We start from the raw sequence: 12216 nt of genomic DNA on the forward strand, positions 1-12216 counted from the left end.
CGACAAGAGGCTAAACAAGACAGAGACTCTGAGGAAATAAATACTTAATGTAATGCCCGGACATCTCTGAAAGGAAGAAAAAATATTATTGATGTCGAGTATGAAAAGACATAGCCAGGCCACGCCCTCCTAGTGACGCAACACCTTCGGTAGTCAGGCCAAGAGCAATGTAAATATTGTTTCTGATCTCCAGACAAATCGGGAACTCTACCCACTTTGTCGGAAACCAGTCAACCAGTAGCAAATCTAGGGAGGCGGGTCAAATATGCCGTTTGGGAAACATTAGTTGTTATGCCTTGGTCAGAAGAGATTTGAGAGTCGATGATAATCAGGCTAGAAAAGGCAGTGTGAAGGAGTAATGGGTGTCCCTCAAACACATTAATGTAGTTTAGTAGTGCAGATTAATGTGGTGTAGTTTAATATGTAATTATAATACTTGTAATTATGATACTTATAATTATAAGACAACACATGTACACCGGGTAAGTGTTGCAGTTGCATAACGCTTACTTATATACAAAAAATATTTGAAATTAAAAATAAATATCGAGTAGACATCTTCAAAGGATGATGTTCGGCTCAGTTTTGAGGCATCCGAGAACTAGTTGACATGGTGACAATGACAGTGGCCCTTATATGTTGCTGCCAGTGCCTACAACTCTTTGGAATTTATCATCCATTTGCGTTTCCTGATTGCTGTAGGTGTTAGCAAATATTTTGGCCGCGTTCCCGTTCCCACAGAAATGTGGCGTGCCAAAGAACGGTTTGGTATGGGGGCTGGTGGACAGAGTAAGAGTGAGAGAGAGAGAGAGAGAGAGAGAGAGAGAGAGAGAGAGAGAGAGAGAGAGAGAGAGAGAGAGAGAGAGAGAGAGAGCGAGCACCACAGCACCTTTCAGTCATGACTGTAGAATTTAGCAAGTTGATGGGGAGGGAGCAGCATTGACATTCTCTTGCCACTCTGTGGGTTTTTTTTTTTTTACAGCCACTGCCCTCAACACACATGGGAAACAAGCTGGTCATTATTGAGGTAGAAAGGATGAGAAAAAAGAACCTTTGGCCACATCTTTGAGCTCAGTGCCGCTTAAATCACCTTTTCTGTCTCAGGTCAAATTCCGCCTCTCCATGAAAGTGAAAGTGGTGTGTCCCAAACAGCCACCTAACTGGATCACGGGCTTAAAGGAATGGCAAAACTTCACTGACATTCAAATGATTATGATTATTTCACCATGCAGGCCAATGGAGTAACTAAGTGTTGGCACAGTTAGATGAGAATCGGTGAAGAATTAATCATCACTCACTCCCCCGTCACTCCCTTTTCCGCTCCCCCTCCGCTAGCTTACCCTTCTATCAGCATGTGGGTCACAGTGCTGTTGAATACACCATAGCAGCCAGCACGGAATTACAGACAGAGATGACCCACATTTGTTTCCGAATACAACAGAGCAAAAGTAGGCTGTGCAAAATGGGCAGTGTAGTGCAGGGGGCTCCCGTACCGAACGTGAATCACTTCAAAGTTCCTCTTTCTCTGGGGGGAGCGAGGACTGGAGCTGGGCAGTGGGCATTGCTGTTGTAATGCCTGATAGGGCGATTCAGGGGTCACTCTGAAAGACAAAGCTTTTGGCCCCGGCTGACCCCTGATGAACACGCACAAAAAGAGCAAAGAGAGTGACTTTAGTGGTCTCTAGGGCAGGGGTTCCCAACCTTTTCCCCCTGCGCCCCCCTTGTGCATTTCAATGTGATTGGCGCACCCCCTAAGCTAATATTTGGTGTACTTATAGCCACTCAAATATGGCTTCACCACACAAACCATTGTACATTATGCAGTCATTTAGGGAATCCTCATTTCCAATAGGCTTGGTGTTTCTTCAAGCATACAATTCACCATACAATTAAAATCGACTTAATTTTCATTAATGCTGTATAAAAACACACATATCCGCCATTGCTCAATCCAGCTCGCCCTTGTGGCAGGCCACGCACCCCCAAGGGGGGGAGCACCCCACTTGGGAAACCCTGGATAGGGAATACCCACACAGAATTAGGCAAGCTAGACTTGAGCTTCCCATACGCAGCCTGTGGTTTGGGCAGTAAGGGATGGGGACAGGCTTGAAAAGTGTGCATTGTACATGCAAGTTATTGCTGTGTTGTAAGTTGTCTGTGGATGTTGCATAACGTTTGGGATGATATTTGGTGTATGTGAAGATGTGCAAAAAAATCGTCATGACAATGCATCGATACTTATTTTCATGATATACTGCATCGATTCATGACGAGGTATCGCGATACTTTATTTTCACAATATACTGCATCGATTTATGACAATCGATCATTTAATAATAATAAAATTCTATTTGTCACTGATTTATTATGTTCAGTATAGAGTAGGTAATGTTTCTGTTGTGATGCTCTCTCCTGGGTGCTTCACACAGACGGTACACACATAGATGCTCACAGATGCTTTTTACACATTTACTGTAGTAAATATCCCAATGCATTACAATAGTAAATGAATTACAATGCATCGTAATAGAATCGCATTGTGGCATGTGTATCGTGATGTGTATTGGATTGTGAACCCTTTGCCAATACCCACCTCTAATGTGAAGACGGTTTTTTTAACAGTGTAAACAAACCATGTCCTCATTAGAATGGCCAGGATCAGGGGTGCTGTGGTACAGCACGCTAAAGGCCCGGCCATAAATCAACTTGCATGTCCAATGTTGACCCCAGTTCGGATCTAGCCGGGGTCATTTCCCAGCCCTACCTGGTCTCTCTTTCTCCCGCTGGTTACCTGTCTCTTACCTGTCTCTACTCTTGGCACACCATTTATTTGCTCAGCCTTTTCCGAGATCCTGGCCAGCTAGTGGGCATGGGTGAACTTTATGTATTGTGTGAAACATCTTGAAATACACCAAATATCATATAGTTTTCATTCAATATGTATGTAACATCAACAGACTTTACAACTCAGCACTAACTATGGGTTGATATTTGAACTTTTCAAACTCATGGCCCTCATTAGAATGGCCAGGATTGGCCCTGCCGTGGCCAACCGGTAGGGCACTCGCCTGCCATGCGGCTGACCAGGGTTCAATTCCTAGCCCAGGTCCTTTGCCGACCCCTCCCCATCTCTCTCCCAATTCGCTTTGTGTCCACATCATAAAGTCGACAAAATCAATGGTAGAGTGAGCAATAAAAATGCATGTTGAAATTAGCTGACAATTGTCCTTTGGCTCATCTCATCTATCTGGCTCAGAATTGAGCTTATTAGGATGACCTGGTTTAGTTTTTCTGAACATAGACAGTTCCCCTTTTACTTTTGGTTAACAGATATAAACTGACATAGATTTTCTTCCGGCGGGGCATTCACTGTATTGTGTGTGAGTTTAGAATGTATTAAGGCTTGACATGCCTTCAACATTTCACAGCTGCTTGCACGAGGTATACACGCTCAACAAACAACATGGCGCTCGTAAACTCACTCAACAAGCAACATAGCCCTCTCTATTTTTGAGGATTGGGAGTCAAAAATATGGAGGAGGCAAGTAAACAGAAAGGAGAAAGAATTCCCTCACGGAGCTCAACACAATGAACTATGGAGGTGCTATGACAATGCTAGCCTGCTATGCCACCCACCACTGGCACAGACAACAAAAGCAAGACTGCAGGTGCACGCTGGCAGGGGGAATATTTTTTGGTGTGTGTGTGTGTGTGTGTGTGTGTGTGTGTGTGTGTGAGAGAGAGAGAGAGAGAGAGAGAGAGAGAGAGCGAGAGAGAGAGAGAGAGAGAGAGCGAGAGAGAGCGAGAGAGAGCGAGAGAGAGAGAGGGAGTTGTCCTGAGAGGGAGGTGGCTTGGGGTAATGGCTGGGTGTAATGTTTTTTGGGGTGTACTGGGGGGGGGCTGTCCTGAGAGGGAGGTGCTAGAGGCGGCTGATGGCTGTGTTGTCACCGTGCACTGTGCTGTGCTGTGTGCTGACAGGCTGCTGCCACTGCTGCTGCTGCCCAGCTGTGTACTCACTCACAGCAGCCACATGAGCTCCAGCAGCTGGCTCTCACAACCAACCCCCCCACACACACACACACACTCACACACAAACACACTCACACTGTCTCACACACACACACACACACACAAACACACAAACACACACACACACACACACACTCTCTCACACTCTCTCACACACACACTGGGATACTCTGGATACCCTGGACCACCACTTCCACCATACCACCAACACCACCACACGCATGAGCCCTAACGGCCCCTGCAAAACCCACTCCACTACTACCAGCACCTCCACCACACGCATCAACCCAAATGCCCCTGCAAATAGGGCAGTCATGGGTAAGCGGTTAGGGCGTCAGAGTTGTAGCCCAAAGGTTGCCGGTTCGTCACCCGACCTGCCAGGTTGATGGGTGTAATTAACCAGTGCTCTCCCCCTTCCTCCTCCACGACTGAGGTACCCTGAGCATGGTACCGTCTCGCCATACTGCTCCCTTGGGGGCTTGCCCCTTTGCACGGGTGAGGCATAAATGCAATTTTCGTTGTGTGCAGTGTCTGTGGAGTGCTGTGTCACAATAACAATGGGAGTTGGAGTTTCCCAGTTGGGCTTTCTTCTTCCTCTCTCTAAAAACCCACTCCACTACCACCACCACTACCACCACCACATCCTCCCAGAGGAGGAAGAGCCAGCCAGTTCTCCCCCCACACTGGGGCCTCTGCAGGGACTGGACCCCCTGGACCACCACCATACCACCAACACCACCACACACATGCCCCTGCAAACCCCACTACCACCACCACCAAACACAACAGCCCTAATGCCCCTGAAACCCCCCCACCACCACCACCACATCGTCCCAGAGGAAGAAGAGTCAGCCAGCTGTTGGAGCTCACATGGTGGTGGTGGTGGGGGTGGTGATGGTGGGCTGGACACCCTGCAACACCCACATCACCACCACCCCAGCTGTGAACCAATACCCACCCCACTACCACCACCACCACCTCCACCACCACACACATCAGCCCTAATGCCCCTGAAAACCCCCACTGCACTCCCACCACCATCACCACATCACATCACATCACATCACCCCTACCACTCTCCACCTCCCAGAGCGTGACGGATTCGCTGGCAAGCGCCCGCACCTCTGTTCCGCTACTGCCGTTGGTGCCAAAGCATTTCTGGGCGAAGAACGAAGTAAGAGTACAAGTACCCTCCTCCTCTGCCCCAGTCGATTAGTGACTGACTCAGCGGCATCATGGGAAATGTCTATCTCAGCAGCACGGACGCTACACAGCGCCTCATGGCTCATCTATCATGCTATGTCCACAGATGGTCCTGTTTGCATTACCCATGGGGTAGTTCTCTCGGGTTTCACAGTGAAGATATGCCAACCACATTATCGACCTTTCCTTTCTCGCTGCTGCCTCCCTCTCTCTCTCTCTCTCTCTCTCTCTCTCTCTCTCTCTCTCTCTCTCTCTCTCTCTCTCTCTCTGTCTCTCTCTCTGTCTCTCTCTCTCCCCCCCTCTCTCTGTCTCTGTCTCTCTCTGTCACTCTCTTTCACACATACACACACACACACACACGTGCGCCCGCACACACACACACACACATACACACACACACACTTTCTCTCTGCTGTCTCTCTCTGCATTTCTCAGAAGATGCACATGCACGCACACACCCACAGAGAGGGAGCGAGGGAGAGAGCTGTAAAACCGGATGCGTGCCATCTTTTGTTTTGCCGAAGGTGCAGAGACTGTTGTGATACTCCGAATGGAAAAGATGGCTCCACACAATACAGACCTGCACGTCCTCTCTGCTCTCCAAAGGAAATATATGAATGGCAGGAAGGAAAGAACCTATTGTGTGCGCAATAAAACAGATAGTTCACTCCAAGTCTGCAGCCACATATTCACTCAATAGAACTATGTGACAGCTTACAAAGACCTCCTTTGTTGTTGTTCAGTAGAAACTAACCTTTCGCACATTAAATTGTGTACATGTGATCATGGCACTAAAAAGTCGAGAAAAAAAGCAAGCAAGCGCGTCAGTGAAGACAAAATGCCTCAGTAAAAACCTCCACTGATCAGGGCCAAATTAATGCAGACGCTAGATATGGTTGCAGCCTAGGGGCTCCCCTCCTGCCAGGGGGCTTCTGATTAGCTGAAAGGGAAATAGTGCAGCATTGTGACAAGAAGCAATATTGGAAAATTCATCTGTCCTGCTGCGGCAGTTGGTAGACATGCTATCCCTAATTCCTAGCTCGTAATAATGTCACTGTCTATGTAAATTTGTCGCAAAATTTGCCATCCTGGGGGCCCAATTGCAACCTGCAGCCTAGGGGCCCCATCTTAATCCGGCCCTGCCACTGGAAGGTTATCAGGCTGCAGCATGGTGATGAGAGGGTCTAGTGTAATCACTGGGAGAGAGAGAGAGAGAGAGAGAGAGGAAATGACTGAGTCTCACACTATTCACCACACCTGCTGCCTCAAATCAGCAGCTGCTGAGCTTATCAAATATGCTTTTCTGCACGCCGTCAGAGCTAGAATGGTCTGTGCAGGGACTGGAGCAGAGGCTCTCACTGCAAAACAACTCAACTTCCTCAGCACAGCAGTCTGTCTGTGCGTTGATGTTTTATTTGAAACTCTCACATATTCCTTTTGAGAGAACATCATGCAGAGCAGAGGCACTTATTGCAAAACAACTCAACTTCCTCAGCCGTCTGTCTGTGTGCATCGATGTTTTATTTGAAACTTTCACAGATTCCTTTTCTGAGAACATGATGCAGAGCAGAGGCCCTCACTACAAAACAACTCAACTTCCTTAACAACAGTCTGTTTGTGATCGATGTTTCCTTTGAAACTTTCACATTTGCCTTTTGAGAGAACATGCAATACTGTTATTGAATACTGTTATGCATTACTTTTTTGCTGTAATGCAGTAATGTAAGGCATTAGGCCTACAGGGCAAAAATCGGTAATATTTACTTAGTTACAATGCTAAATAACTTAAGTTACAATTGCATTACAATGACCTGGATTTTAGTGGTCTTCAGTGTGGTGGGTCAGAAAAAAGCTATTCCTGAACCTGGTAGTTTTTAGTCTGCATGCTTCCAAAAGCACCTCCTGGATGGGAGGTGAAGAAGGCATGACTCATGAGCTTGATTTACACTGTAATAAATTGCCAGATCCATATTTAGGCCTACAATTCTTTTGCCGAAAGTAACTAAAGTAACGCAATAGTAGTGTAATGCCTTACATTTTTAATATAGTAATATTGTAGTGTAAGGAATTCTTTTGAAAAGACAGTAACATGTAATCAGTAATGCATTACAGTTTTTGAGTAACTAGCCCAACATTGGGCATGGTTCTATGCATGAATGACAGACTATACCACAGTATTTCTTCGTTATCACACTATATATTTCCTTGCACGCTAGCATTGCTCTAGTAATGCAAATGGAAAAAGGAATAGGCCAATATGTATTCAGATGTACCAGAGGCAGCTTTTCCATGCATTATAAAACAATGTAGTACAAAACATTTTGTTCCATCATTTTGTTTCATTTTAGTCTTCATTCAAAAATCATGCATGTATACGTATACATGAAAAAGAAGTGGGATGGAGCATTCTTCCATTTTTTGAAAGATGACAAACTGAAACCTCCGTCCCAGGCCTGCCACCCTCAGCCATCTTGCTCTTGAAATCACAGGCGATCTAAGGAATTAAAAACCTGCTGCACGTGGGGCTATCAGTCCTACATGATCTCTTTATGTGAAGACGATGCATGCGGCAACTAGCTCTGTCTGGATAACTGGCACATAGACACCACAGCAGACAGAGTCTACACCACTTCCTCCCAGTGGTGTAGTCTACTTTTTATGGTGGGTATATACTGTATATTTGAGCATTTTTTGAAGTGGGTATACTGTATATATTTGTGCTATTCAAAACAATGCATCAATCAATTTTAAGTGGGTATACTGAAATCCCTGACATTTAGAAGTGGGTATACTCCGTATACCCGCGTTCTACGTAGACTACACCACTGCTTCCTCCAAAAAGACAGCGTTCGATCCCTTAAATGGGAAAAAAAAGCAAAACAAAAACCACAAGCCATCTCTACAACAAAGGTCACACACATTTATATCTTCATCGAGGTGAACTAATAATGGTATGTCTTATAATGTCTAAAACTGCAGAATGTAAGAGCACAGCAGGTCAGTACACATAAAAGTCACACTCTGCCCTCTCCAAACTGCTGCTCTTCGCACACACACACTAAACCAATCATTCACTCAGGGCTCATTCCTCTCCAAGTGATGCGCAAACAGGCGTGGGGTCACACACCGTTTCCTCTCACAGCTCATCTCAGCTGAAAGGATCTTGCAGAGAGACATCAAACAGCAGCACATGCTTATATAAGTAGCACATCCAGTAAACATGTACATGTAGTCCTAGGCCTACACAGCAGGTATTGTGGTAAACATGTAGTCCCAGGTCTACACAGTAGGTATTGTGGTTAACATGTTGTCCCATGCCTACACAGTAGTAGTAGCAGTTGTGTATTTAGGGTACACAAAAAGGTGCACATATACTGCACATACTATACTAAAAGAGCCCACAAAGTCTTAATAAATAAATAAATAAACAAACAAACAAACAAACAAACAAACAAACGAAAACCCTGTTGTCCTGGTTTTCACATATTGGAATATGGTCACCCTAATCAGTAGTGACAAAGACAGACCGAATCATTCCAAATGTATTTGGCCTTCTCATGAGGTCTGCTCCAAGATGGGCCAAAATGCTAAATAAGTTTCTCACAGTTGCTTTGGCATGGGGTTGGGATTTAACAGGTAAGAGGCCCATAATATTAACTTATGCAAGAAAAGGTTTAAACAAAGAAAAAGTAAACAACTTTTACTCTGGGTTTCCAAAACTAAACATCCAAATAGGCTTGACTCTTAGTTTTACCACAAAATTTAGTCAACCAGGACTAAAACACTTCAGGATTTATTCAGGGTTCTAAACAACATCCTGCTACCATTCATACAATACGACACGAGAGGAGAGAATAGGTCTTACTATTCAAATGCATATATTTGTTTCCCCCACTCTGATGCAGCCTCCTCTGTCTGGCATTGTTAACTTAGGTCCCTGTCAAAGGGTGCATCAACTACTTTTGACTTCGTCCCCCACACTCACAACCACACACCGCGCGCTGGGAAGCTGTTGTGACGTTATGCATTTAAAATACAATATAAAATAAGTGAGCATTATGGCTACATATAAGTAAGAAAGCTTTACACATCGAATACGGCATGGATACCAATTACTACACACTTTTGTCCCGGTCAAAGCGGAGAGGGTGCGCTTTAACGCAGGTGCATTTGCCTCCCGATACAGAGCAACGTGAAATAGGCTACTGCAAGTTGTAATTGTGATCGGAGGAAGTCTTACAATTGTGCCAGTAACATATGACCCATTAAATCCATACATTTCAGTAGAGTAGGGGACAGGGCATGGCACAACTTACATTCTTTTGTCCGAAGGCATCAGCTGCCGGTGCATTGCGAGAGAGAATCCAAACAAACTCCCGGGATCTCCATCCTTTCTCAGTATATTATCTGTGTCTAAATTGAAGGCTCCGACGAAGATCCATTGGGAAATAAAGCAAATCCATATATGGCTTCCCGAAAATCTTCCATAAAACCCCATGGCGATGAGATTAATCCGGCACTTGCGCTCGCCAATTGTCCTCTCCCTCTCTCTTCCCAAGACTGTCCGTAGTACTACTGATGGTTCCAGCGCGCTTTGAGCAAGGCGCCGAAGTTTGTCCTTCTCAGAGCCCCTCCTCTGCTGGCTCTTCTCTCCTCATACGTCGTTCTCTTCTAAGAGGTGGTCGTTATGGAGTTTGTAAACAGACCTAACTTCACCTGCTGTGAACAACCCTTTTTCACACTGGCTAAGAAGTTAGTTCTGTCAGCTTTAGTTTCACGTGAGCAATGGCTATTTGAGTTATTATCACGCAATTATCAATTATCAACTCACTCATAAAAAGAAACATCAAATGTTGATGTATTATGGGGAGAGCTTATTGGTTTCTGGGACAAAGAGATGAGTGCCACGAGGTCAAATAAATCAACAAGCCAAATACAAAAAAAATGTAGGGAAAGAGCATGCTCTGTGACATGAGCGAGAGGAGAGGGGTGTCATCAGGAGAGGGGTGTCATCAGGAGAGGGGTGTGAGGCCTATCTGGCTGATAATGGTGGAGAAGCAGAGGAGCATGTTGCCCTGGCAATACAAAAGCCAAGATTGGGAACACTGATGGCCAGCAAGTCAACTGTGAAGCCCAGTAGGCCGGACAAATGAGCCTCCCAAATCTGGGCGGACAAAGAGGGGGTCGGACAGGCACGTTTGCATGCCTCATTCCATTGTGTCCCTAAGCTTCAGTGCTGCATAGCTCAGGGAAGGCAGATCTCAGCAGCACACCCATCCAGGCAGAGACACAGCACATTACAAATATACAAATCATTAGGTTTACATCAGCAGCCTCCTATTATTTTCCCCCAAGGGCCATATTATGTGGCGCAAATGTGGCTGAGGGCCAAACAAATCGCCCGACCGACCGTACGGCCACAGATAGCACACATACATATCTTCCAACCTCATGGCGGGCCAATTGTGTTGCCATGCCCGGGCTGGACCATGCTCACGGGCCGTCATTTGGAGACCACTGGTTTACATAGTGGAGAAAAAAACACAATATTCATCAGGTGGGACCATTTGAAGTGCGAATAAGCACACAATGACAACATTTCCCCAATACCACATTTGCTACATTTACATGACACATTTAATTCGGAATTAACTGACTTCAATTCTGAATAAAGCTTAATTCCACTTTGAAAACGTCATATAAACACTTCATAATTCGGAATTAAATGAAAGGTAAAAGTAAATTCGACTGAACTATTTCATTCTGAATGATTAATTCGGAATTAAAACCGTTATGTAAACGTAGCAATTGTGTAGGGGTATTTACGGAGGAGTGTCTCATGAGAAGGATGGGCTGCCTGCCGTATTCTTTCCAGGGAGAGAGAGAGAGGGTGGAGATGTCTTAGCTGAGCAGCACATCCTTTGGGCCGGGAGGAAGAGGGCAATCTGTGTGCCAGCCAGGATGTGGTGCCAATGCCATCAGCTCCCCCAAACACACACACACACACACACACACACACACACACACACACACACACACACACACACACACACACATCAGGGGCTGCAAAACAATTGGATGGCTCATATCCCCTCAGTGTGTGTGTGCGCGTGCGAGAGAGAGAGAGAGAGAGAGAGAGAGAGACAGAGGGGAGGTGTGTGTGTGTGTGTGTGTGTGTGTGCGTGACAGAGAAATAGAGAGGGAGATGGAGTGATGGAGAAGGAGAGAGGGTGTACAGAGGGAGAGACAGAAGGAATGTGTGTCAGAGCGATAGAGAGAGAGAGAGAGAGAGAGAGAAAGAAAGAGTGTGTGTGTGTGTGTGTGTGTGTGTGTGTGTGTGTGTGTGTGTGTGTTATCTCCATCTCTTCCACCCTTCACATTGGAGCACATGCCATTGAGTCTGTCCCTCTGAGTCTGTGTTGACCGCAGTCTTCTCCTCCACAGTGGAGGGCATGAGCAGTGTGAATACACCTCTTGTTGCAGCCCGTGCTGACTCAAAATTGCGGGCACCAGCTTTTCATAGGGCGGCACAAAGGCTTGAATACAGACTCATCGACATGGTGCACACTAGCAAGAGGGGGCTTATAATTGCGGGTGAGAGTGTTTCAGCCGTGAAGGATGATGACCAGGCCCGCCTCGCCTACAGGGAGGGGGACAAAGGGGTATGTTGTCCCTGGCCCAGGGAGATAAGGGGCCCAGAATTGGGTCCCCATTACATTGTATGTATTGGAAAGGGGGGCCCTTTCAGATGACTTTGTCCTGGGCCAGCGAAAGCTGTCAGCGGCCCTGATGATGACTGTGTCTGTCCATCATGCTGCCCTGCCGCCGGTCATCTTTTCCAGTGGGCTTCGGACAGAATGGGCATTGTGGGCTGGGTTGGACTGGGACAAATAAATCAGGCAGGGTATGTTGTTTCTTTTTTTTTGAAGATTTTTTTGTGGTCTTTTTCAACTTTATTTGATAGGACACTGTGAGAGGTGAACA

The 12216-nt window shown here is 46.0% G+C and overlaps 1 protein-coding gene across 1 annotated transcript in view; it reads right to left on the minus strand.

Moving 5' to 3' along the window:
- itga6a (integrin, alpha 6a) overlaps window positions 1-9735 on the minus strand; it is a 34255-nt gene extending 24520 nt beyond the window's left edge. Inside the window, exon 1 of the mRNA XM_063213409.1 lies at window positions 9549-9735. Coding sequence (XP_063069479.1) covers window positions 9549-9730 — 182 coding nt within the window. The 5' untranslated portion in view covers window positions 9731-9735. The remainder of the gene's footprint in view (window positions 1-9548) is intronic.
- Between the last annotated feature and the right edge of the window lie 2481 nt (window positions 9736-12216).

Source organism: Engraulis encrasicolus, chromosome 13 (genome assembly GCF_034702125.1).
Source record: "Engraulis encrasicolus isolate BLACKSEA-1 chromosome 13, IST_EnEncr_1.0, whole genome shotgun sequence".
NCBI classification, from domain to species: domain Eukaryota; kingdom Metazoa; phylum Chordata; class Actinopteri; order Clupeiformes; family Engraulidae; genus Engraulis; species Engraulis encrasicolus.